The sequence below is a fragment of the Aulonocara sp. 'chitande type north' Nkhata Bay genome, linkage group LG11, assembly GCF_057382095.1.
Source record: "Aulonocara sp. 'chitande type north' Nkhata Bay isolate Kocher_YH1m ecotype deep benthic linkage group LG11, A_spYH_male_GT1.1, whole genome shotgun sequence".
NCBI classification, from domain to species: Eukaryota; Metazoa; Chordata; class Actinopteri; order Cichliformes; family Cichlidae; genus Aulonocara; species Aulonocara sp. 'chitande type north' Nkhata Bay.
Window position 1 is genome coordinate 31,895,058 of NC_141354.1, and position 27,094 is coordinate 31,922,151.

The 27,094-nt window shown below is 40.9% G+C and overlaps 3 protein-coding genes across 3 annotated transcripts in view; 1 reads left to right on the forward strand and 2 right to left on the reverse strand.

Annotated features, from left to right (window-relative positions):
- Positions 1 to 42: 42 nt before the first annotated feature.
- Positions 43 to 9,486, reverse strand: mettl6 (methyltransferase 6, methylcytidine). Its single transcript, XM_086312173.1, has 5 exons — positions 9,014 to 9,486; positions 4,086 to 4,220; positions 3,765 to 3,935; positions 3,348 to 3,489; positions 43 to 3,047 (listed from the first exon to the last, which is right to left on the reverse strand). Exons 1-5 carry the CDS (start codon positions 9,299 to 9,301, stop codon positions 2,905 to 2,907), a joined length of 879 nt encoding a protein of 292 aa, XP_086168299.1. The 5' UTR covers positions 9,302 to 9,486; the 3' UTR covers positions 43 to 2,904.
- Positions 9,418 to 16,908, forward strand: eaf1 (ELL associated factor 1). The gene is made up of 6 exons (XM_086312174.1): positions 9,418 to 9,970; positions 10,342 to 10,436; positions 11,590 to 11,726; positions 11,844 to 12,016; positions 12,258 to 12,479; positions 12,650 to 16,908. Exons 1-6 carry the CDS (start codon positions 9,868 to 9,870, stop codon positions 12,697 to 12,699), a joined length of 780 nt encoding a protein of 259 aa, XP_086168300.1. The 5' UTR covers positions 9,418 to 9,867; the 3' UTR covers positions 12,700 to 16,908.
- The window catches only part of bmper (BMP binding endothelial regulator), a 35,636-nt gene continuing 23,144 nt past the window's right edge, over positions 14,603 to 27,094 (reverse strand). Inside the window, exons 9-17 of the mRNA XM_086312170.1 lie at positions 26,676 to 26,785; positions 26,453 to 26,587; positions 25,893 to 25,997; positions 21,595 to 21,640; positions 20,698 to 20,867; positions 19,789 to 19,990; positions 18,989 to 19,331; positions 18,685 to 18,815; positions 14,603 to 18,290 (exon numbers count right to left, since the gene is read on the reverse strand). Coding sequence (XP_086168296.1) covers positions 18,109 to 18,290; positions 18,685 to 18,815; positions 18,989 to 19,331; positions 19,789 to 19,990; positions 20,698 to 20,867; positions 21,595 to 21,640; positions 25,893 to 25,997; positions 26,453 to 26,587; positions 26,676 to 26,785 — 1,424 coding nt within the window. The 3' untranslated portion in view covers positions 14,603 to 18,108. The remainder of the gene's footprint in view (positions 18,291 to 18,684; positions 18,816 to 18,988; positions 19,332 to 19,788; positions 19,991 to 20,697; positions 20,868 to 21,594; positions 21,641 to 25,892; positions 25,998 to 26,452; positions 26,588 to 26,675; positions 26,786 to 27,094) is intronic.

The window sequence follows — 27,094 nt, forward strand, 5'->3', positions numbered from 1 at the left end:
ACACATGTTGAAAGTGAAAGCAGAGAAGGAAAGAAACCCAGGCTGCTGCAATGTGGAGAGATTCAGTGGAACAAACAGACCTTTAAGTACGTGCTGGTTTGACTGTGTCGGTGCAGTAGCTGGTTGCAAAAAAGGTGTGAAAAGCCACAGCAACCATCACCAGGTTAAAAAAATATATCAAGGTTGGAACTTGCCTCTATCTCTCAGACCACAATGTCATCATCCAAATTTATACTCACCTATTTATTTATTTTTTAAAACCACACACTAGAGAGCACGTAGCCACGGCAGAAATAATTAACCTGAATTGGGATATATGATGATTAATAAATCATAAAGAAAGAAAATGTAATAAAAAAATAAAACTCAACAATACAAATAATCCCCACAAAATATAGCAGAAATACTAATAAAACATTAATTTCTCCAACAGAATTAGTTAGTTGTATTTATTTTACTGATCAAAATCATTCATCATATTTTATTTAATGATTGTAAAAAAAAAACCATAACCTAGAATGAACTGGTACGAGCATCTTTAACTGTCTTGGCACTTTCATTTCTCGCTTTACTAGTAGAAAGCTCGAAGAAGCCAAACCACGGGACAGGAAACTGTATCAACTGCATTGTACTGCTTTGAAGTCAGTCTTAAAGCAGCGTGCATGGTCAGATTAAATAGGGCACCTCGCTTAACATATCACCGGATCTCACTAATCACAATTTTCAACATTTTTAAGGGTGTCTTAATTCATGAAAAAATTTGTTACGTAGAACTGAAGCAAATGGCAATTTCTCAGGAATGAGACTAATTTTAATTTCGTTACATTTTTGGTAACCACAACTTTTCTTCCAGAACCACAGAAAACGTTTTCAGAATCAGAATATTACATTGTGTTAATTAATGAAACAATCTTCATGATTGTAATCTAGTACTAGTCCAGCTTTACTAGTTAGCAAATTATGAAATTACTGTCATGAAAATGCATATTTGTTCATGTTTAAAAACATACGTGAAATGTTTAAACAATATAGCCCACTTTACTAGCTCAATATATTACAAGATTGAATTATATTTTAATATAAATATTTATTATTTTAATCTTTACCCACATCCCATTCACTCAAATAATTGTCATTTTGGATTATTTTATTTTACATTAAATTTTAGAGGGATTTATGCAATTTTGATACTCACTGTGATTTCTAAAGCCGCCCAAAATCTTTTACTTTCACCACTGGGTAACATATAAAATCTGAAAATGGTAATTTCATATCTGTGACATGAAACACTGTGATGCCAATAAATTGCACTGTGTCAAACACCAAATTACATTTCTGTTTTGAGAGGCACAACAAATCTTTAATGTGTTCTAAACTGGGAAAGTCAGTGGGCGACACAGCTGCTGAACAGGAAGCCACATTTAGTGCATGTTGCAAGTAGCTTGACAGGCCCTAAACCGATTCACCACAGTGGTCTTTTTTAGCAGAATGTACAGTACGATGAAGGCAAACATACATGAATGCAAAACTTAACTAAACTGCATTCACGTATAAAAGCTCTTATATTTGTTGTTAAATCGAAACAACGGCAAACATGTTGATCTTGGGAGCAGCTTATGGTACTGTAGTAAGGGCAGTTCTCTTTTAGGCCTTTGTGTGTCACAGTTGAGAACTTTGATAGCTTTGTGCTCATACTGCTTACAGGTGTTTATGCTTCAAAAGACCTTTTCCAGTGTGATCAATGTAAATTTTTTATCAACTAAATTGTTTAATATGGAGTCCTCGAAATGGGTACAAGGAAGAAAAAATAAAATAAAATAATTTTCCTGTCATTAATTTTTTGTTATTGTGTTTTCTCCATTAAATAGATTTTTAATTTATGCATTTTTAGTAGCCCGTGTTACTGTTAGTCTTTGAATTGATTGCTACTCAGAAATCAAAGGAAATAAAACGTCTTCACAATAAATATTTAGATTCGAAGGTTGTTCACACACTTGCTCATCTAGTTTTTCATATAGACTGAAATGTCTTAATCTACAAGTTGAAAAACATTACAGAATAATAATTTATAACTCATAGATAATTGAATTATCTATTTTGTATTTATGCTTTGGGCAATGTGGATGTCTTAGATTTTGGCATCCTAGCAGCCTTAAAGGTTTCTTCTCTGTTTCTATACAATGAACATTCAGTGACATCTGCCAGGGAAGACGTTTTCATTGAATCGTCTGAAGGAGAGATAGTTAAGATAGTTTAGAAAAAAAGGCGCAAATTTAGCATGTTTATTCTTAAACGTGGAAATATCCATACATCCACCACAGGGATTCATGGCCCATAAAATGTGAACCTCAAACAGAATGAGAGGCTTTGCTTTTTCATCCTCAACAATTTTTTAAAATTTCACATCAAAAAGTGGGAAATTATAAAACACAGATTACCATGTCCTCTCACAGTATATGTGGGAAAATAATAAAATACATTTATTTAAAAAAATACATTTTTAAATGATGACTTGAACTCAATATTAGGGGAATGAAGGGCAAGAAAGTCATAATTCTATTAGCAATCATATTACTGGTTTATATTTAAAGTGTTTCTCAGAACGGTATCACAAACTGTGAACGTTTAAACAACCATGTTTAATGCCTTTTCTTTCCCCTGAAAAAAATCCAATCAAATCCCTTTAGATGTTGGGAGCAGAGCTTTTCTGGGAGCCTTCCTCAGGTGGTTTGGTCAGGAGATAGCAGGAGTACATACTGCTAAGTTACCTTGATGGCCCAATTTCCATTCTGGTAAAGTTTTGGCACACATTTCCCTCACCTTTTACTGTCCAGTTTTTATCTAACATTTCAGTGCTATGTTTTGCAAAACCTCTGTAGATCTGTGAGACGACAAACGCAAAGTTCAGCTCTCTGGTTTCATAAATTTGCTCTGCAGGAACACTCTGGGTACACAAAGTCCCTCCTTCTTGTTGACAGTCTCTCTAAGAACATAGTCATTAGAAACGCACTTGAAGCCCGTCTTCTCAAACAGCTCAGCCAGGACCTCTGAGGGCAGTTATAAAAAAGAAAGAAAAAGGTTTAGAGATTTTCTGATGTGTCATAAAAAGATGAAATGCATAAATTGAGCCTTCTCTACTTGAAAAGGTTATCTCAACAATGAGTGACCAAGGAAGGAAAGGTCAATGTTCTTGCATATGAATGTGCTGATATTCTGAAATAAAATAAAAGGTGTGAAGCCTCAATTCACACATTTCTAAACCGGTAATATATATATCTATCTCTAATTATAGAGATAAGCTAAGTTAGTATCAACAAAAAATAACTTCCTTAGAATAAACTACTGACCTTTAGAGAAAAAGTAGGACCTAGTTCCATCTTGCCGTACATAGAAGTTCTCTCCCAGCTTATTTCCGGGTTTAAATCGGAGCATGGCATGGTCATAAAGTCCGTAGTCCCTGAAGAGGATAAATCCCCCAGGCTTCAAAACCTTAAGATCACATGCAAATCACATTAAACTATTTCAATCTGACTAATGTGGCACATTAAAAGCATATCTAGAAATTAACCACCAAATACATCATCAGATTAAAGGCTTCTTTCAATCAAACATTTCGTTTTATCCACATTATGAGTACAGAAAGCAAGTGCTTGTGTAGTTCCAGTAGGAGAGAACTCTCCCACCTATCATTTCATTTAAACTATACAAGCTGTTGGGAGTACAGACTTATACTAAATCTATCCACACGCCATCTCTGCTCTCACCCTGCTAATGTTCTCCAAAACCAGCTTCACTTTGTCAGGATGGACAGCTGACAGGACGAAGATGAGTGTGATGACATCCACACTGCTTTCTGGCACATTTTCCATCAGGTCATCTTTAGTTAAATCACACTGGAAGGCACAACAGCGGTCGGGGCAGTACAGAGGGTTTTGCTGTTAACACAAAGAAAACAAAGGAAAGAATGTTTTTTTTTACAAAATTCAGTGGGGTTTTTTCTTTTTGTTGATTCCAAGATTCTCAGGTTAAAATGTCTGAATCCATTGAATGTAAAGTAGTATTACAGCTTCACTAATAGAGCTTACTCTGACAAATTCAACAGCTCGTGGTGAGAAGTCACAGGCATAAACAAAGATGTTGAGGTCATCCTCGAGCAGAGGGAAGATGCAGTTTCCAACACCACAGCCTGCCTCCAGCAGCACCAACTTCTGGGACTCAAACTGCAAGCCAGATGGGACAAAGATAAATTAAAAATAGCCACAAACAAATGTAGTATCTAAGGTAAAAACAGACTTTGTACAATCAAACAAGCTTGAAAAAAATCTGTATTTGGTATGACCACTGTTATTCCTCAACACAGCCGGAACTCTCTTAAGTAAGCTTTCTTGTAATTTCTTCAAGTGGCCTCCAGGAATAGTTCTCCATGCTTCCTTGGGTGTTTATTGTCTTATGTAGTCTGGAAGATGAGTGGATGGTGGGGTGGGTGCAGTTTTCTCTGTGGTGGGGTTGGGTGGAATGTCCCGGGCTCTGTGGGGCAGGGAGGCGCTGCTGCACTGGGCCCCGGTCTGGCGGGTCGCGGAGTATGGGGGTGCCTACTGGGGTCAGCGGGGGAGCTGGCCCCAGGGAGGGGTCACTTGCCCCTCCCTTCCTTCCCTCCCCATCTCCAGCTGCCTCCCTCTTCCTGCTCCACCACAACCACCCACACATGCAGGACCTTGGAGTAGGGGTATGTCACCAGGGTGCAGAGTGGCCTTTTGTTGTGGGCAGTCTGAGCTACACCTGTACACACTACTCATGATGTCAGATCAGCATCCTGATGTGGCACACCTGTGAGGTGGGATGGATTATCTCAATATGGGAGATGTGCCCACTACCACACATTTGGACTGCTTTGTGACCACTGTTTGGGAGGGATGGTTATATTGTGTATCTGGAATGAATTTTAGGTCTCTACGTCCATCCCATGGGGAATGGGAGCAGTAACAAAGGTGTTGCATTTATATTTTTGTTCAGTGTAGAATGAAGGGTAAATTTAACTGGGAAGAATAAGATAAAGATAAATATATAAATTAAAGTTGAAAATAAAATAACTGTACAACAAAATACACAATACACAATATAGAACTATATAAGAATGTATGAAGAAATCTAAATATAAATAAATATATACACAATAACAGCAGCTGTACAAGTATTAACCGGAAATGAAGAATATAGTGACCAGTGTTGTGCAAAACCAAAGTCCAGAAAGTCCAGTGTGTGTGTAAGAACCATATGTGTGGGTCAGTACTGTGTGGTGGTGTGATTGAGAGACCGTATCGCCTGCGGGAAGAAGCTCCTCCTCAGTCTCTCTGTGTTGGTCTTCAGGGAGCGGAATCGCTTTCCTGACCTCAACAGAGAGAACAGTCTGTTGTTGGGATGGCTGAGGTCCTTCACGATCTTCCTGGCCTTGGTCCAGCACCGCCTGCTGTAGATTGAGTGCAGGTCAGGGAGCTCGGAGCAGATGGTGCGCTCAGCTGACCGCACAACCCTCTGTAGAGCTCGTCTGTCCTGCATGGTGCTGTTCCCGAACCAGGTTAAGATGTTTCCCTATGGTGCACGAGTAAAAGTTCCTGAGCACCTTGGAGGGCAGTTGGAAGTCTCTCAAGCGTCTGAGGTGGTAGAGACGCTGTCGGGCCTTTTTCACCACGGTGTTGATGTGACAGGACCATGACAGGTCCTGCGTGATGTGAACTCCGAGGTATTTGAAGCTGTCCACTCTCTCCACTGGGCACTCGTTGATGACGGGGGTCTGGTAGTTCCTCTCCTGCTTAGTGCTGAAGTCCACTATCAGCTCCTTTGTCTTACTGACGTTTAGAAGGAGGTTGTTCCTCTGGCACCAGTTCTCCAGATTCCTAATCTCCTTCAGGTAGGCCGTCTCGTTGTTATCAGAGATCAGGCCCACCACGACGGTGTCGTCAGCAAACTTGATGATGGTGGTGGAGCTGGTAGTGGCCACACAGTCATATGTGTACAAAGAGTACAGCAGGGGGCTCAGAACACACCCCTGGGGGGCTCCAGTGCTGAGAGTGGTGGAGGCTGAGACATGTCCGCCCATCCTTACTGCCTGTGGTCTGCCAGTTAGGAAGTTGGAGATCCACTGACACATAGATGCCATCTCTCATCTCCTCCAGCTTGGTGGTGAGTGTGGAGGGAATTATGGTGTTAAATGCAGAGCTGTAGTCTATGAAGAGCATTTTAACATAATTCCCCCTTCTAGTGTCCAAGTGAGTGAGTGATGTGTGGAGGAGATGAGAGATGGCATCGTCTGTGGAACGATTTGGACGGTAAGCGAACTGTAGTGGGTCCAGTGTGTCTGGTAGTGAAGAAATGATGAAGTCTCTGACCAGGCGTTCAAAGCACTTCATCACTACTGAGGTGAGGGCTACAGGGCGATAGTCATTGAGAGAAGCAGGGTGGGGTTTCTTCGGGACAGGAACAATGATGGACTCTTTGAAGCATGTGGGGATCACCGACTGAGATAAAGAGATGTTGAATATCTCAGTGAACACAGGAGCTAGCTGGTATGCGCAGTCTCTTAGGATACGACCTGGGATGCCGTCTGGTCCTGCTGCTTTCCTGGTGTTCACTCTCTTGAAGGCTCTCCTTACTTCATGCTCGGAGATGATGAGCACGTTTCCGGTGCTGGCAGTATCTTCCTGTCTGCAGCCGTTAGCGCCGCTAACACTAGCATTGTTGGAGACCTTAGCTGCAGCCTCGAAGCGAGCATAGAAAGTGTTCAGCTCGTCTGCCAGAGTCACGGCCGCGTTCGTCATACCGGTTGTTGGTGCTTTATAGTCCGTTATTGTCCTTAGTCCCCGCCACAGGCTCCTAGAGTCACTCTGTTGGAGTTGTGACTCTAGTTTCCTCCCGTAGCGCTGCTTCGCCTCTTTCACCGCCCTCCGCACGTTATATGACGCGGCTTTGTACGGGTCCATGTCCCCCGTCATGAGTCCCGTGTTGTAGGCAGCGGTGCGGGATCTCAGAGCGTCGCGGATGGTTTTATCCACCCACGGCTTCTGGTTGGGAAACGTTGTGATAGTCTTTGTCTCCACGGTATCATCCGCTAGTTTCCCGATGAATCCCACAACCGCTTCCGTAAACACGTTGACGTCATCGTCGGAGCTGTTTCTGAACATGCCCCAGTCTGCGTCATCGAGTGCGTCCTGTAACGCGGCCACCGATTGATCCGTCCAGCGCGCGACCTTCCTCTGAACCGGAACTTCCTGTTTTAGCCTTTGTTTGTATTTTGGCATGAGGAAGATGGCGGCGTGATCAGATTTGCCAAACGGGGGGCGGGATTGTGCCTTGTAGCCGTCCTTGACCGTAGTGTAGCAGTGGTCCAGTGTCCTTTCACCCCTGGTGGGGCAGGTGATGTGTTGATAAAAGTTCGGCGCTGCGCGTTTGAGGTTGGCGCTATTAAAGTCCCCCGTCACAATAAGCGCAGCGTCCCGGTGTTGTGTCTGGTGCTGTGTGAGTGCCTCATGCAGCTCGCATAAGGCGGTGACCGTGTCCGCTTGTGGTGGAATATAAACGGCACTTACAATGACCGATGTAAATTCCCGAGGTAGATAAAAAGGACGACACATGATGGACAGTAGTTCCAGATTTGGTGTGCAGGAGCGTGTGAGAGGAACAACGTTCGCACTGTTGCACCAGTTGTTGTTCACCATTAAACACACGCCGCCTCCCCTTGACTTCCCCGAGTCCCGTGTCCTGTCCATGCGGTGAACCGAGAAGAACTCGGCCGGCTGGATGGCGTGGTCCGGCACCGCTGGGTTCAGCCATGTCTCGGTGAAGCAGAGGAGATTGCAGTCCCGAATGTCTCTCTGGAACTTTATCCTGGCCCTGAGGTCGTCAAGCTTGTTCTCCAGTGACTGGACGTTGGCGAGCAGGATGCTAGGCAGAGGTGTGCGGTGTGCACGAGCTCTCAGCCTGTTCCTGATGCCGGCTCGCTTCCCTCTAGGCCGCCGCCGCTTCCCTTTGTTCTCCCTCGAGATCTCACTCGGCCAGCTCGGATCCGGAGTTAAAAACTTCGAATTGTGAGTACATTGTATACCAATAGAAACAAGAGTGTCACTGTCATACCTAATGTACCCAATGGTGATGATTTTGCCGATTTAGAAACGCTGAAAACTAACTTAAAAAACAAAGAAAAAGTGGTCGGAGCAGTCGTGACGGCAGCCGACCTCACCGGCGCCATCTTATGATGATGCATATATCAATCCAGGTGATTGATATATGCATTTTTTTTTCTGCCCGTTCTGTTGGTTTTTGTCTTTTGCCCTTCTCCCCCGTCCCTCTTCTCAGCTGTTTCTCTTTCCCTCTTTCTTTCTCCCCTTCTTTCCCCCAGTCAAGTCTGTCCCGTATTCAGTAAGTGAAAATAAAATAAACAATAAAAGGTGAATCAAATGGACCATTACAGCAAGGCTGGGATGGTCAATTTGGTAAAGTAAATCCATTGGGCATCTTTCTTTGCCTTTAGACAACAATTCTGATGGCAAAAGAGCCAAACAGGACAGGCAAAAAAAAGAGAAAAAAAATAGCCACAAACACAAGGTATTAGTCTACTCATGTCTCTCAACTCAGCTTAATGATTTTTAATAGTGAAACTCCAAAAACTCACTTAAAAACTTTTACAATATCCTTTATGCTAAATTACTGTTGAAAGTTGCAAGCTTTTAACTGACCTCTAAATATCAGCTCTAGAGAAAAGCATTTACTTTATTAGGTGGTAATTAAGTAAAATCAGACACTACACAGCTGATAATGTCAAGTCATGGCCTGTGAAGCCTCAATTTTCCTTTAGGGTGTCCATTGTATACATTAAAATCAGTACATTTTTTATCTATTTCACACAATACCACATGCATGGCAGTCATACAACTCAAATATTTCAAAACATACAGATGTTATGTTTAATATCCTGTAAATGAACCTCCTCTGGTGTGGTCTGTTGTAAATATTTCCTCACCTCTCGGCATGCCTTGAGCTCTTCAAATTCCCTGGTGGTCCAGTGTCTATCCTTGAAGAAATTTGTTGTGTTTCTTTTGTAAAACAAGTCCCAGTTTTTCTGCGCTTCTTTCTCCAGCTTCATCTGTTTGAAGTCAGACACCAGAGCCCGCTCACCGTTCAGTCTTTCCTGCTCCCCCAGAGTTAAAACCCTGGCAGTGGGGGTGTTCGCTTGGTCTTTCGACTCTTCTTTTCCAGGATGTGTACAGTTAATATCACCACTCAAAACCCCACTTTCTGACAATGCCATGATAAACTGCCACAAAGTGTCTCCACGTTCTGTTTATACTCGTTTATGAAAAATAGACTTTTCAAACATGCTAACCCCAATTAACTGATTTAGAGTTTTATTTTAAAACAAATTTGAGGGTAGCCGTACTTTTTCCACATTTAATGCATCCATGTTGTCCGTTAACTAAATGATGTCGTGTGGTCTTTACTACTTTATTCCGTTTCTCATCGAGTGGCGCGTTTTCTATAATTACTCGTTACTGACTAAATTAAAGCACTGAAAATATTTTCATAGGTTATTATGTAGTGAAATGCGTTGTTTTTTTTTTTTTTGAAAAATCTTTTGCTTTAATGAAAACAGGTGACGTTGCTAACACAGCCCACTTTCGGCGATATTTGAGAGCCGGACCAAAAGCGGAAAAGGCGTGGCCACGTGATGTTTTGCTAACTGTTAGCCACAGCAAGCTAACTTTGTGTTGTAGTTGGTATCTTATTTTGATCCTGCTCAACTTGCCAGATTGCTCTCGGGTCTTCGTGGGATTTGACCTAAATGCGAGTTTTAGTAACCATTAAACCAACGGAGCCATGAACGGGAGCACGAATCCGCTGCTGGACAAAGAGGAGCATGTTTTGAAGCTCGGAGAAAGCTTTGAGAAGAGGCCAAAGTCTTCCTTTCACACCATCAGATGTAAGTGCGACAGACTGCGCGATGTGTTAAATAAAACTTTGGCACCATACAAAGCGCACTGTTAGATTACTGTTGTGTCAGACTCTCTTTCTCACATGGACGGAGAGGCTGTGTTTTACACAGTCTGTGTATGGGTAATTATATGGAGAAAACAATATAAGTAAGTATTTGTTGCAAATGGTGTGGCAGCATTATACACTGAATTTTATCGTTTTACTCCCCATTCTCAGGTTTTAAATCTGGGTTCGTCGGCTCATAATTTTTCAATATTTGTTTAAGAGACTTAATAAAATGTCCATGTATTTGGAATTACCTACATACAATGTCTCCTAAAGCACCTGATTAAATTATCTGTTGCATCTCCTTTTCAGATGACTTCAAACCAGCATCGATTGACACAAGCTGTGAGGGAGAGCTTCAAGTTGGGAAAGGAGATGAAGTTACCATAACACTACCTCATATTCCAGTAAGACTGCATGATGTGCACTTCTTTCTGTAAATTAAGCAAATAATAAAACAATTTCCATTCTTCTAGCATCAAATTCATCGCCCTTAAATACTGACTGAATTGGTACTTCCAGGAAGTGTGGCACTTGCATGTTAGATGAATATCTGTTCACATTCTGTACTGTGCAAAAGTTTATAAATGCCTTTTCATTTCCTTTTGCTTCCAAGCTATGAGACTTTCTTGTAGTTTTTTTTTAAGTTGGTTTGAGCAATACTTTTCCAGGCTTCGTCAAGGTCTTTTTGATTGTTCTTTTGCTTGTTTTTTGTTTTGTTTTTTTAAACACTGGCTGCATTTTTTGCTCCTTTCAGTCCAGTCCTTGTATCTGACCATTTCCAGAGGCAATTTGTTTCTAGCATTGCTAGTATTTTATGCCAGTCAATTTATAACAGATTGCCTGGCATAAAATACCATAACATTTGCACCAATCAGGTGATTCCCAAATAGCTATTAGGTGTATACTTGGCATATCTCAGCATGGTTTGCAGGGAGTCCTTAGACAAATTGGTTGAAAAGTGAACATTTAGAAGATAAAAGAATAAGTGGTAGGCCTAATAAAACCCCAAAAAACTACAATCTACATCAGATGAACAAAATCTGAAAGTCGTGTCCTTAAGAACAAGTTGTGGAATGACCTGGACCTCAACGTTATTGAAGCAGTGTGAGATTATTTTGACAGAACAAAACAAAAGGCAGCCAACATCCAAAAACAGCTTTGAATGTCCTTCAGGAAGCATGGAGAACTATTCCTGGAGGCCACTTGAAGAAATTACAAGAAAGCTTACTTAAGAGAGTTCCGGCTGTGTTGAGGAATAACAGTGGTCATACCAAATACTGATTTTTTTTTTTCAAGCTTGTTTGATTGTACAAAGTCTGTTTTTACCTTAGATACTACATTTGTATTTATGTTTGCACATATAGAAATCCAGTATCGAGGGTAAAAACAGACTTTGTACAATCAAAGCAATTCAAACCGAAGTCAGCGAGTCAGTCACACCAGGAATAAGCACTGTATAATGATACCTTCTTCCACTGTTTTAATGTAATAGGGTCTGGCAAAATTAGCCAAGACTGTCCATATTTAGTTCTTGCATTTTCTTTTTTTTTCTTTCAGGGCTCTACCCCTCCCATGACAGTATTCAAAGGAAACAAGCGGCCATACCAGAAGGACTGTGTGCTCATCATTAACCACGACACTGGGGAGTTTGTACTGGAGAAACTGAGCAGCAGCATCCAGGTCAAGAAAACTAGGTGAGATATCAGTGATTACAAAATTAAGGTTATTGAAGTGGGAAGTTCAGGCTGGCTTCTATGTTACTCTTAAATAAATCCAGGTGAAATCACATCTGTTGTGTGTGTGTTTTACAGGGCAGAAGGCAGCAGTAAGATCCAGGCCCGGATTGAGCAGCAGTCGCTTCGGTCCAGCCAGCCCACCTCTCAGTTTAGGGCCCCCACTAAACCCGGGGCTGGGATCAAAACCTCTCCTTCCCCATCTAAGGACAACCCCTCCCCAGAGCCTCAGCTCGATGACATCAAGAGAGGTAAGGAAGGTGATACACGGCCATAGCTCATAATAGAAGAGATGGTTTTCCTGACATAACTATAGTTTATGATTAACATCACAAATAACATATTCTATATTAAACATATGCTACGTGACACACTTAAGTATCACATAGTTCTAAATAAATGTAAGGACATTACAGTTTGTTATAAACAATCTTTCAGTAAATGCTGAATGTCTTTGTGTTAACTGTAGCGATTCTCTGCTGTTCTTAACAGAGCTGCGAGCAGAGGTGGAGGTGATAGAGCAGATGAGCAGCAGCGGCAGCAGCAGCTCCTCCGACTCGGGCAGCGCCTCAGGGAGCGGCGATGACAGCAGCAGCAGCGACGGAGAGCTCGAGACCCCCCGACCCCTCAGCCAGACGTCACCCAGCCGCCACCCCATGGCCAACGGAGGACCTGACCGGCAGCAGGGGAACAACCAGCTCATGAACACACTCCGTGAGTACCTTTGGGTTATACTTAGACTTGGTCAGGTCAAGAGATGGAATTTATGCATGCGTGCATTCGTTTTCTGTGCTGCTGCTAATCTTGCTCATTCACTGCCAGTGACTCTGTGCTACCACACTGCATTTTTGGTATTATGGTCATTTATCTTCTGCTCCCCACAGGAAATGACCTTCAGCTCAGCGAGTCAGGCAGTGACAGCGATGACGACTGAGCTCTGCTGGTCAGTCTCTCTGTCCACACTCCTCCTCCTTTCTGCCTGGTTGACTTGTTTCTTTGCTGTGATAGCTGACCCCAGCTGTGTAGGTTGGTTTGACTACATATATTTTTTTTAATTTGCTTTAGTATATCCTGAAAGCTGGCCAGCCTGGAACTTAAGAGTGTATTTTTTATTAGATGTATATCTTGTTTTGTATAGCGAAACTGGAGACAAAGAAAAAAATTCTTCAGAGGTTTGGAAGATTATATATTAGAGTGCACATACATATTTTCTGTACTTAGAGCAGCTAGTTTTATTTACTTGTATCATTAATATTTTTTTTTCTTTCAGTTTTGTCTATGGTTTGGCAAGCAAGATTTTCTGTAGCTGTGCGATCATCGCTGTAATATTTGTTTTTTGTTTTCATTTTGCTAAGAGTACAAAAATAGCAGAATTGCACAGATGATCTGCAAATAGCAACAAAGCAAAGAAAACAAATGCCGCAGGTATTTTGTCATCCACTAAGTTTTTGAGGTCATTGTGGAACATGATGCAGAATCAGTATCAGTTGCTGATGCTAACTTTAGTTTGCTGTTTGCTGGTCATTTTTCAAGTAGCAACACTACACTCACTAGATGTCACCTTTTAGCAGGTTGAGATTGTGGTTTGCTTATCTACGCTCATGGAAAATTAACAGGGCAACATGCTGCATGTTGTTTTAAAGCTCCAATTAGTTTGTTTTATGTCCACAAGGGGGCAGAAAAGAGTCAACAACGAGCAGAAACTCAGATTGCTGGTATGAATAACATGTAAGTAAGCTATAGAATGTAAGTCTAGTGTTGTAGCTCCCTTTTGAATTCAACTGCCACCCCCCCCCCAAAAATGTCAAACTAATTAGCTGCTCAACTTTCCTCACCAGCTGCGTTTTACTTCCACTGTCTACTCTGTGGTGCCAGACACACAAGCTTTTATTTTTCTAAGCTTATTTATATGAAACAGTAGTTACAAACGCACGTGTTTGCTTTTTTTCCTGATGGTCAGAGGAAAATGCAGACTTTAATCCTCCAGTCGGTCTGTGAGGCCATAACTGACAAGTTAATCATATTTGAAAGGAGACGGGTGCATCAGGGTTGGCTTCTACAAAATTTCTGTCAAGATTAAAATACTTAAATAAAATCAAAGAACCAAATTAAAGGGGGAAACTAATTTGCCCCAGAAGCATGCAATGTGTTAATCATCACTTTCAAGTTTGTTGTATCAGCTATGTATCATTTGCAAACAGAGAACATTTTATTTTTTTGCTCCAGTATTTTCATATAAAACCTATACCATTGTACCATTCCACGCCTTAAAGCATGCTAGCTTGGAAAAAATAAGTGAATGTGTCTTTTTCTGAAAATGCCAAAGAGTTGAAATGCCCCTCGTCATGTGCAAGATGTACAGGAATGTTCACAGTGTAACGCCTTTTCCATGCATTTATTGCAGCTCTGAAATGTTTCCAGGCATCGCCTGCAGTGGTTGTATGTGACAATGAAAATCTCTCAGTCGGTCAAACCACAAGTTAAACAGACTTTAACTGGTCAGATCCCTGTTGCACTGTGGTTGTGTGTGCATAGAGCTGGTAATATTAATTTTCTATCATGCTTCCTGCACCCTCTGAACAGGTGCCACCCATTGTATAAACTAAACATAGTGTTTCCAGTAGTTAGAACACAAACAGATCTCTTACTGTGTCCTAAATGTGTGAAAATCACTTAACGACACCAGTGTGTAATTGTACTTTTCATTTTTTTCTGTAGTTTATGTGTAATTGTGATTTGTATCAGTGATTTTCTTCCAATTTCTGCTAGAGACTGTGAAGATCCTGTTTGTGATTATGAATGCAGTATAACAAGCCACAGTGTAGAGAAAACCGAGGAGTTTTATTACAGAATGATTAGACTTAAAGGTCACAGTATTTGTTGTTAAAGAAATTTTGACGAATGCAAAATTTTAGGATGAAACGCCAGATGATTGTCATTTTTGAAACTGGTAACAAGTTTTGGGTCATATTTAAAGGAAATTTCCATCAAAATAATTAAATAGTTACTCTACTCTAAGATTAACATTAGATGTACTTTATTATAATTAGTGTTAAATTTGAGATTGTAAGGGTCTATTTTAATCAATACAGCTGTCTGCAGAGACCCGCTTTATGTGACCCAAAGCGTCTTTTTAGGTCTATTTTCTTCTGTTTAATGCTTGCAACTAGGGCTGCCACGATTAGTCGACTAGTCACGATTACGTCGACTATCAAAATCGTCGACGACTGATTTAATAGTCGACGCGTCATTTGAAGCTTTGTAAGATCCCAAAAGCAGGAATAAGTAGCAGGATTTAAGAGTGTAATAACGGACTGAAACAGAAGATGGCAGCACTGCATGTACAAGGATGCCAGCTGCCGTTAAACCCCGAAGAAGAAGAAACTGTGTCCCAGAATTCATAGCGCGGCCCAGCGCAGTTGTCAACAATGGCGGCAGCTAGTTAGTTTTAATATTACTCTTATTATTCTTTCTGGGTCACAAAATAAACGTTTAACATATTTTCAGGCGAGAATGTAGCTGTGTAAACCTCAAATATCTGCTCAGTTTACCACATATTTTCAAAAGCGCTCCGACGTTTTCGGAGGCGTCTGTTACCCACTAGCTCGATAGCTAGCCGGGGGCCATGAGAGCACCGGACTCCCGGCAGATCGTTTTCAAACCCACCGCCCTACTCAGGTTAAACATATACAAGTCACTTAGATAACTTAAAAATGTTATTGTTTGGCTTTTTTCAGTATTTTATTTGTTCCTGAGTAAATCGGCTGAGTTTATTAAACTCCACCGAAACAATCTGCACATTTAATTAGTATTCAATTAACTATCATCTTGTCTTTATTTTTAGTTAGCACAGACCTTAAACACTTAAAGCTGTAAGCTAATGATAGTTATATAAGAGCAGATGCTGCTGGTGCAATAAGCTGTACTTTTACGTTCAATGGATGATGATCTGATTAGTCGACTAATCGCAAAAATAATCGGTGACTAGTCGACTATCAAAATAATCGTTTGTGGCAGCCCTACTTGCAACCACAGTAATGTGTGTGGCCCATATACCATACTGTGGTTCAGGACCGAGGCTTTGACATGCTACTTTTTCAAAACCTTTTTGTGTGACTGCATTCATTTGCAGAGGAAGAAACAAGTGTATTCAAATAATCCAGCTGCCCCTTACGTACGCATCACTCTGTACAGACGGCTTAAAACTGAACTTTCATTTACTTAAAAACCACATTTAATATAAGGAACAATTACAGGGATTTTCTGAATCCCATGTACACGCATACAGATGCTGTTAAGCCTCTTCTCAGGACTGTGTGGGAGTGGATGGACCATGCTCCATCGACTCCAGCCACCACACTCACATTTTGCACCTTTTAATGTTGAACAAACTTTGAAACAGCTGACCTCATGTAATTCCCAGCATAGCACTATCCCATATACAACCTCAGCAGTACAAGGCTTGCAAACTGAAAACATCAACAAGGAGTAGAAAACGCGTGTAACTGGCATCCCAGTACGTGCATCATTTATTCAAAAAGATGTGTCAGCTACCAAAAGAGAGTAAATTTGCTCTAGTTTTCTGCTATCCTGTACTCCTGAAATGAGAGATTTTACGAGTGGATGTGCAGCATCAACATTTTGATGTTTGACATTGACTCATAGCTACGTTCATTTTATGGGCAGTGTTCTAAACTGAAGCTAGTCTTTTCTTTTTAACTCACATAACAAAGCAGACATGATTGTGAGTTATAAGACTGTCATACTGTGCAGTACTAGAAAGAGTTACAGTAGCAGGTGAAATGTAAGTATTTCTTCTTGAACAGGGGGGAAAATTCACTATCTTCCATGTGTCAGTGTTTTGTTTCTCCACCTGGGCCAGACTGCAGTCATTTTTTTTTTTCTGCTTTTGAACATTGCTTGAAGTGAAAGAGGGTGGCGAATTGTCAAAGCGAGTGAAACCACTGAAACAGGTGGACACACGTCTAATCCCCTAAAACCTGTACAACCCTGGAGACTCAGTTTGCTGTTGAATGAACTCTAATGTATTTGGTGCTTTTAGTCCTTATGTTTTATTTTAGAGATGTGTTCATGTGAAATATGTTTGTATAAATTTGAAGTGTATTAAAGCTGTGCAAATGTATTTAAAATAGTTTTACATCTTTTTTTCTTTCAAGATTTGTGTCTTTTATCTTTAGTGGAGATAAATCTAAGGAGCCACAGATAAACATGAAATCAGCTTTACTTCATTTTTTTTTAAACACTGGCTTCTTTTGGGAATTGAACTAGCAGCCGTAATCTCGATTTTTCTCCAGCACTACATAGAGGAAGGACGACAGTCAAAAATGAACTTCGAGAAAAGATTATATTGCTGGTCTTAAATAATTATCGTCAAGTGAAACATATGCTTTCACGAACACCTTCAGTTTACTAACCACTACAACCTGTACACTGAGCATAATACAATACAGTACTTAATCCCTGCGATGGTGCAACAGCTGAGTCACATTTGGGCATTTCTCTTCAAACAGTAACAAAAAATACACAACAAATATATAAATAGCTTTTGTTTCCCTTTAAATCATTTATAACACAATTATATTCATGATTCTGGCTCTTGCTACAACATTTCATTTGACTGATATATAAATTAACATCAACAACAAATAATAGCAATAATATTAATAATTAGAACAATAATTATATAAAAGCTTGTCTGTCTTTCATATAAATCTGGCTAGCTTACAGTATGAAATGATGGAATAGAGATGATAAGTTCAGTTTTGATATGATGAATCCGAGTTTCTCTTTGACTTTGAATCTCACTATTCCAAATGCAGATGCTCTGTTGGTCACTTTAATGTGTTTGCGAGAGAAACTCAGTCGCCATGTTGGCTCTAAGAGGAGTCCGCTGGCCCCAGACTGTTCCCTGAGGGTCCATGGCAACATGCCGTAGTTCCTGTAATTCGTGAGTTGTAAAATCTCCAAATGCCACTTAAGTTGTCGCTTGAGATTTTAGTTTTTATTCTCCAAAACTGTAATTGGTGGCGACTGGTGTAGTAACAGTGTGACAAAGAGGCGAGAGGAAGTCAGAAATCGAACGCTCCGTGATCAGATGATCATCTGAGTTTCCCTTCAGTCCGTCACCATTGTTTGGATCGCTGGCATCTAAGTCACGACAGCGTACTTCCTTGTGAAGTTATGGACCCTGAGTACCTTGTTGCATCTTATCTGTCAACTTGAGACCCTTTAGTGTCTTCCCAAACTCTGCTTTGCTAGTTTGGACCCTTAGTTTTAGTTCAGATGACCCTCCCTTCAGTCCCCTTCCCCCAGCTCATAGGGGTCACCGTCCAGGGCATGCTGTGGGTTTGATGCACCGTCCCTGGAACATCACCAGGTTGGCGGGGCAGTGGCAGCCGGCCACGCACGGCTTACGGCACGGTCCGATCTCATTCCAGTTGTCACAGGTTTTGGTGCAGCCTGGACCACAGGTGTCGTACACTGCATCGTGTTTACACTGGGTGGCTGATGAGAGGAAGAAAAGGTAGAAAGAGGGGAAAAAGTTAGGACTTGATTATGTCAATGTGAGCAGATTCTCAGCAGCTTCTCATTGGAATTAGCTGTTTCTCATGCACTCATACCAAACCCAATGCATACTGTTCATTTTATCAAGGTTGAACGATAATATCATGCAAAAGAGGGAATTTAAGCATACATAAGGTAAATCCTTTTCTACTTCTCTAAAAGGGAGTACTATGAACTGGAATGGCAGCTGCAGTAAGTGTCAGGTTTGCTCAGAAGTGAGCAGAATTTTCTTTAAACAAAAAACAAAAAGCCAAATCTGGTGTCATTAAGACTGGCTCTAATAGTCAAGAGCACCTCTCAGAATGCTCTGCGATTTATGAGTGTTGCCACTCACCCATACAAGCAGCTTCGGGTTTCCAAAGTACGGGCACACCTTCCCTCTCACAGGCTCTGCTGTAGGCGATGAAGGTCTCGCAGTAACAGTTTTTATGGACTGGACACTCACACATGTCCGTCACACACGACCTAAAGAGGGCAGAATTTGGTTTTGTTTAAGATTAAGTTCCCGTAATGAAAAAAGATTTTACCGAAAGCCTCATACAAGTATGGTTATGGTAGGACAGAGAAATGGATACGTGTGACAAGCTACAGTGTTTGGCACTTTAACAATTAAGTTGTCACTTGAGATTTCTCCTCACCTGTAAAAAGACCCGAAGTCCACCACACTGTGGCACTTACTAAAAAGCCACGATTTTATCTTCTGGCACTCCCGGTGAGCCCTGAACTTGACTTTAACGCTGCCGGGGCACAGGAATGAAGTCGGCCTGCGAGGCGGGTGATGTTTGGTGCAAACCTCATTTCCCTCGACCCTCCATGACTCTGCGAACTCGTCCACGTCAAACTTGAACTGCCCGTCACCGCCTATGGTATCGTCACGCTTGTGGCCATTGTAGTTGCCGCAAAGGCCGCAGAGGCGCCCATGCAGATGAGGAGCAGCTACAACCTCCACAAAACTGTCACCATCCCATGTGATCTCCAGACCTGCAGAAAAAGGTGGAGGTTAGAAACAAAATCTTTATTATTTGTAAACATCTCTTGTAAAAGAATGATTTCAAATTATCAACTAATTTTTCAGATATGTGGTTTTCATCTGCAAAGTTTGTGCTGTTATTCTTAAAGCTGCTTTAATTTTGGACAAAAAATTCATAATAACCTTTCTGCATATTTTATTTGGGTGGCATGAGAGGGCAGAAGACTCCTGCGCTTCTGCTGATGCTTAACAGAAGGCCACACACAGGTACAGTCAGACCAAATCAGGTGAAAGGTCCACACAGAATGTTAAATAGACGATCATACATGGAAAACCAGGCTCCACTCACTGAGCCATGCCATATTTTATCAAGAACTCTCCAATGATTAATTCACCTTCAGCTGAGACCACAAATAGAGGTCAATATTTGCTGATTTAAAAACTTGGATCAGAAAGACGTATACTGACCTGCAATGGTGGTGAGTTTGAGCAGGTATCCATCCAGGTCTACATGCACCCCAGGACCATGGTAGGGCAGGGCGATGCGAGTACCATTCTTCCGTACCGTTAAGTGCTGGTGCAGGCTGAGGATCAAACTACCCAGCTTCACCTCGACAGACTGAGTCCAGGAGAAGGAGCGAGTCCTCCGGGCGTGATTCTTCACCAACACCTGAAATCAAAGTAATGAGATTAAAAGCCAATAAAACAGGACAACTCAGGATCTATTGAGGTCTCAGAGGTCCTGATGTCTTTATAAATTTCAGCTGCTTTTGGTTTCTAATGTGTGAAAAAAGTCAGCAGAGAGGTCAGCAGAGATGAGCAGTTTCCCAATTTTTTTCATCCCATTCTGAGTACACATTTTATCAAATCCTAGTGTATTCTAAATTCCATCAATAACATACTATAATACAGCTTAACCCGGCCTAACTTTCAGGTATTTCACTCCTTTTGAAAATTATATTTGACCAGTGATGGTGAAAGAAAACCATCAAGTTCCATCATTGTACTGTAACATTTTGACTGTATTTATTTTTTTTGTTGTAAGTTGGTAAGATAAATGAATAATTGAATAATAGGACATCCAGCATGCACATCAATATAACAAATATAAAATAAAGATTAATACGCTCTGTAATAAGGCCTGCGGCCTGAAAAGTACAGCATGCTTATGATATAAGATGGGGAAATATGGTTTGTTTTCCTCCAGCATTACCATGAAATTGCACACTACTTAAAATTACCAACCCAATATCTAAATTTACTTACAATATAATTATTTATTTGTTTCCTGTATATACACTCAAATTCCATTTAATTACAGAGGAAGTATGCCCTCAGTTGTGGGCTATATTATGAAGTGATACCCTTCCATTTTACCGTGAAGCTCGAGTCTGGGCTGTTGAGGTTGATGTTATTCCCAGGCCCTCCAGAGGGAATGCTACCACAATCACGAGTCAGAACATACTGACAAGTTCCCTGAAAGTTAAAGGTCCTGCCGTCAAAGGTGTTGTAGTGAGGGTCGCCAAAGACTGTACACACGCCTGGCTCTGAAGTAGGACAAAGAAAAAGAAAGCTCTTGATATGTTTAACCAAAAAAATAGAAAGAAGTCAAAGAAAGCAAATGCCTTTTTTAACCTCAGTGACCTAAAACATGAACTTTGGAACAGCAGTAGGTCCCTGGACAGCAAGAGGCAACCCAAAGTTAAGCACTTTATAAAAAAGGATACATGTTGAAATCTGACAGCTAACAGCGGAAAAATTATTTACGATAAATGCTGAAATATGTGGCACTAATGTGACTCACTGTGGTAATACATCTGCCTGACCAGCTAAATCTAAACTCTATATTATACACAAGTGGGGTTTATGGAGTATTTGTAGTCCTGAAATAGAACATTTTGGGGGATTTTTTTGCTGCAGTTTGAAGCCAAAAGCTAAAGTAAAACGACCCAAAGGGTAAACCACAGTCTGGACTGAAGTTCACGGGGAATACTCAAGTGAACTGCAGAGGCCAGGATGAGATTTTATTTTTTATTGCTCATAAAAAGAACAATTCATAGGTTCTGAAGTATAATTAGCTTTCTAAACATTCAGTATCAATAACTCTGATTCTTGTGCAGCCACAAACAAAATATATATATATAAATATATTTGAGATATTTTAAGACTTTGATGGGCTCAAATTAAAGGGCTTCCCTAGATATATAGATTAGAAGACACTGCAGTGAGAATCCCACAAATCACTGTGTGGAGGGTGGAGAAGGACTTACTCACTTTCAGTGCAAACTGGGCAGCAGCCAGTTCTGTTCAGGATTTTATTCTGCAAGAGAACAGACACAGAAACACTGGATTAGATAACTGACAGAGGAATTAAGGGAAGATGACAAGAAGCCTGAATGTGGCAAGGAAACTTGTTTTGACAGAATGTGGAGCAGTGTCACGAGCAAAGCATAGACACATGGAATAAAAACCTAAAAGAAAATTACAATAAGAAAAAACTGTTATGCTTCTGACTAGCTTTGCAGTTTACAAATTTCAACCGAACTGTACACGAATCAGAATGTCCAGGAAAAAAGTTTCTCTTTTGATAAATATTTCTAAAAACCATTAACTTTTTTGCCCTTGTTAAACTTTCTTCTACTGATCACAGATCACTAAGTCAGATTATTCCTAGTTTTCTGTATTTGGGAGAAAAAGAAGATCAGAGTTTTGTAAATGCAAGAAAACTAACAAAGTAGGCCTAAAGTAAAAATAAATAAAAACAGTAAAATAAAACAGAATCTGAATCAGAATACTTTATTAATCCCGAAGGAAATTGTAGGTTACAGCAGGCAGGATGCTAATGGCGCACGCGCAAAGGAACCTTCTGACCAAACTTTACATAAACATCACATTGGGAAGAAAAATAGTAGTTGGAGTTGATTCCTGATGGACCCCTGTTATTGAACGTAGGTCTGCCACATAAAATACAGTATTATAATGTATGACTTAGAATATGATGACTATTACTAATAATCTCTCATAATATTTTAACTTGTTCTTTTTCCTCTAATTTAAAGTCTTGTTTCCACACAGTTGAGAACCAAGTACTGGTGGTCAAACGATATATATTTCCCATTTTTGTTGGTAGAGATTATCAACAGTTCTAATTTTGTGCTGTCATTCAAGCAGAGGTAACAGAAGTTACATGAAAGATGGCGATACAGGAAAAGTTCACGTTTTGACAAGTTCACAGCAACACCAGGAAGGTTTCAGAGACACACATACTCCAACTTCAACTGCTGAACTTTGTCTGTGTAACAGGACCCTCTGTGTGTGTGTGTGTGTGTGTGTGTGTGTGTGTGTGTGTGTGTGTATGTGTGTGTCCGCTGTATGTTTCAACTTCCATCAAAAGTGCAGATCAGAGGGCTCTTTCACACACCTAGTTTTTTTGCCTCAGGGAAGCCCTTTTTTTCACACGCACGCACGCACGCGCGCGCACACACACACACATGTAATTCTATCTTTGTGAGGACCTTCGCTGATACAATGCCTTCCTTGCCCCTTAAAACTACCTTAACCAGCCTAACTAAATGTTTTAACCCCAGCCCCTACCCCTGTTAACCACCCTTTGAGTCTAGACTAACCAAATACCCTCCCTTTTGAAAAATGACTCCTCTCCCAAGGTCTAAAACTGGAACCAGTCCTCACAAATAGACATATAAACGTATACGCAGTCTTTTCCCCCTGTCTTCCAGACATACACAAACACACACACACACACACACACCACTCATCTGTCATCTCATAAAGAAGTTCTCTGTACCCTCAATGCAGACTCCAGAGTCCTAACCTTGGCACAAAGGGCACTCTCTCTCTTTGAAGAGGGCTGCCTTTTGACAGACTGATGACACAAACAAGGACACGCACACACACACTCATTCAGGCACACACAGTGTCAGAGATTGGTTTTCAGGGGCCTAAATATAGGGAACCTCTTCTTTGCTGTCACTCAAATGCCACACAGACAAAAGGCTGTTCGGAGACACACTGTCTCCAAATGGGACCCACACGCTCTGCCGACCTGCTGCTGACCGCAGGATGATGGCATGGGAAAGAGTATGCGTGAGGTATGTGTGTGTGTTTTGAAGGTAATGTGGACTGTAATGACCTCTGTGAGAGTGATAAGCCACACTAGATTACATTTACTAATATCTTTTCATATCAAGAATAGTGCAAATGTCAGATTTTTCATTGTTATTAAACTGTGGGACAGATTGTTTAAAACACCTGCCTACAAATCAAACCTGACTTTGTATTTTCATAAGAGAAACATTTTCATAAGAGAAACATTGCAACAATTTTATTGCAATCAGAATTTAATAAATTCACAAATTATGCTTAATATCAACATATTTTTACAAGAAATTATGTTTACTTTATGTAAAGAGCAGAAAAGTCAACCCAGGGGGTTAGCGGTAACCTCTCCACTGGTCCTGAAGTGTCCGATTTCACTCACTGATATCAACCTCACAATGCAGCACACACGTGTTATCCGATATCGTGCTATATATTCCCCACTGAAAATCTGTTTACATCCTTTTGCATTCCTTTACATACAACTACATGCATCTGGGTAACTTTTTCCTGTGTCACTTCTTTCATGTTGTTTTTTCTTATACAGCTCTCAAAAAGTGATGTCACATACTGTCTCAATGTTGTGTCAATGCTCTAAAAAGTGCATTAATATGTTAAGAATAGAGACTTTAACTGTATATAAAAGACAGCCACTGTGAAATCACTTACTAGTTAGGAAAGTGCCGGATTTAACCCATTAAAACCGACTGGAGCATCTGTGCTCCCATAGGTTTTAGGTTAAACTTTTACGTCAAACTACCATAACTCTTACACCATTTGTGCAACCACAAAATTTCAGTGGTTTCTGAAAGCAGAAACTGTTATTTTCAGTGATATAAAGGTCATTACAGTAATCCCAAGCAAGGCCCACATTCAGTACTTAGCAAATAACACAGAAAACAGGAAAAAGAAAAAAAAACCCAAAAAAGAACCCCAAAAGATCAAAAGAAAACAGATAAAAAGTTCTGTTTTCTGTTGAGCTCTTTCTCCCCTCACTCTCTCTTCTCTCAACCAACCTTCGTCTTTGCGGGGCAGTACTTGAGAAAATCGCCGAGTCTGTGCTTTCAGGAAGTTTTGGAATTCTTTCAATTGAGCATGAGGTTAAGGAGTTACGGGAGTTACAGATGTTTTAAAAAAAAAAAAAACACTGTAAAACACCTGTCTGACGCCAGCGATGGAAACAGAAATACAATACACATTCATATGGCAGCAACTTGCCAATCTCCCTCTGTGGTTTCCTTTTTTTCTCCTTTTTTGATGAGTATGTCATCAAAACATCTACATTATTTTGCAATCAGTAAGACTAGAAACTTGTGACTGAGACCATAGAGGAATCACAAAAGTGTTTACTAGGATCACAGATCAAGGAAGCAGGAGGGTCATTTTCTTACAAACATTTCAACAATCTGGCTTTTTTTTTTTAGCAACCAGAAAAGTCGCCCCCTGCAGGCCACTAAAAAGAATGGCTGCTGCATTCACTGCACTTTTTCAACATTGAAGCTACAGTCCTTAAAAAACTATTTGCCCTCTTCCACATTTAAAGTGACTTATAAAACTGCTTTTTCTCTGGAGACAAAACTGAATGTGGACCACCAACGGCACTGTGCCTGTTCTGACCGCAAACAACAGGTGAGGGCTCGTTGTAACCACTGGAAGCGTGTGAACTTAGACCAACATTGACACCGGCTTTGACTGCGTGACAGCCACCGGCATGCCAGGAATCCACTCCATCACGAAACGCACGACAGATAACCTCAAAGCGACCTCTGCAACAGGTGAACGCACCATAGACCCTTCTCTTGCCAGCAGTTCCCCGAGTTCCCAGCTAATGCCACATTTCAGCTGTGTTACAGTGCACTAATTGAGACCTCTTTATGCAACAGGCTGTGTTACTCTTTGATATACCCTTATAGTTATTTTGCTTATTTCTTGCATATGTCATGTAAAAAAGAGGATACATTTTTACATGACATGTTCAATGTTTTGATTCAAGCTGATACTCTACACCTGCATTTTGAGGTGAACCTGTTGAAATTGAGAGTCGGTTATGGCAGCACTGCCGATAAATCTTGACAGTATTGTCATTTTGAGGCGTTACGCATGTGAAATGAGAATCACGAAGTTAGTCATGGGCTGTAAAGTATGAGTGTGAGACAGGTCAGATGGAGAAAAGGAAAGCAGATAAAGTGGAGTGACAAAGACAGGGTTGTTGTAGGTTAAACCACCAGGGGTATGAGGTATTTTTGTTTGTGCCACCAAATCTCCACCCACCCCATCACCTTTGGATGACTGACTGCTCCCAGCCTTCACTAGAGATTGCAGTGTTTTTTGCAAACATTATAGTCCAAGAAATTAAAAAGACAAATACACAGTCGAAAAGCAGCTAGGGTAACATAACAGCACATAACACACCGCTATAAATAAATGTAATCCATTGATCAACTGGTGTCACTCACCGAGGGGCAGCTGGTGATTGGTACACACTGTTTGGGCTGACACTCAATGCTGCCTTTAACGCAAGTACAGAGAGTACAGTTAACTGATGACCACATGTCTCCTTCCTGCAAAGGAAAAAAGACACAATAGGGTTAGAACAACATCCATCAAGACGTAAAGGCACTTATCATTCCAACAATACCCAAGAATACAGCTACGTATTATCTATACGTTCATCCTTTGCTGTTGTAGTCTTTCTGATCACTCAGAGTGCTTTAAGCCACTACTTTACCAATTCTTGCACATGGAACTTTAGTCACATTTTAGCTACCATGCATTCACACCTACAGCCTCTATAGAATCACCAATGTATCTAACGTGCATGTCTTCAGAGCTGTGAGAAGTCTGAGTATGCAGAGGAGGGTCACACAGGAAACATGCTCCACACAGAAAGGTCTCAGCCACCAAAAAGATTTTAACAAGGAGGCAACAGAGCTAACCGTTACCATCATCCCACTCCATAATCCACCCACCCATCCATCCATCCATCCATCCATCCATCCATCCATCCTGCTCTTACCCTGTAGATCTTGTTCCGGACTCTGCAGTACTTCACCTCCTCCACCTTTACATAGGACAGACACTCCTCACAGCAGTGGCTGCCTTGGCAAGTTCCCTGCCGCGAGCAGCGTTTCTTGCACACTACAGTGGAATTCTAGAAAGATTATTTGAATTAGGATTTTTTAAATTTACTAACTGACCATTGCTTTGTTTAATGAAGCCTTTGCTATTCAGGCTGATACCTGGCAGGTGCAGGTGGTACAGTTGTCGTGTATAAAGGAGGTGCCATTGTCATAGACCTGACTGTAGAACAGACAGCTTCCCAAAGAGAGATCGAACACCTTCCTCTGACCTGGAGGAAAGACAGAGTCATGTAGAGAAAAATGGGGATTAAAAACGGAATTGATTTGGTTGTATCTAAATAAAATTCTGACTGCTTCAGACATCCATGAGTGCAAAACAAAAAAATTCCCCTGCAAGATATGACTAAAGTTATGAAATTAAAATTAATGGAGGCTGAGGATAAAAAAGATATTTAGGGTTATTAGGAGCAGCATTAACCCCTTCTCTAAGGAGATTACATGTTTCATTGCCTATCTATGCTTCTGGCCACAGCTGTGTAATGTCTGCCACCTCATTTTAACAGGAGTTATGTTTTGTG

What these genes read in the sequence shown, in the direction of transcription:
- mettl6 (XM_086312173.1), bottom strand. Translation starts at nt 9,301, where the DNA reads ATGGCATTGTCAGAAAGTGGGGTTTTGAGTGGTGATATTAACTGTACA. An exon ending in GAGCTGTTGAATTTGTCAGA is followed by an intron (nt 3,936 to 4,085) that starts GTAAGCTCTATT and finishes TTGTGTTAACAG; the next exon opens with CAAAACCCTCTGTACTGCCC. An exon ending in TTTTGGAGAACATTAGCAGG is followed by an intron (nt 3,490 to 3,764) that starts GTGAGAGCAGAG and finishes TGTGATCTTAAG; the next exon opens with GTTTTGAAGCCTGGGGGATT.
- eaf1 (XM_086312174.1), top strand. Translation starts at nt 9,868, where the DNA reads ATGAACGGGAGCACGAATCCGCTGCTGGACAAAGAGGAGCATGTTTTG. An exon ending in TTCCTTTCACACCATCAGAT is followed by an intron (nt 9,971 to 10,341) that starts GTAAGTGCGACA and finishes TCTCCTTTTCAG; the next exon opens with ATGACTTCAAACCAGCATCG. An exon ending in TAACACTACCTCATATTCCA is followed by an intron (nt 10,437 to 11,589) that starts GTAAGACTGCAT and finishes TTTTTCTTTCAG; the next exon opens with GGCTCTACCCCTCCCATGAC.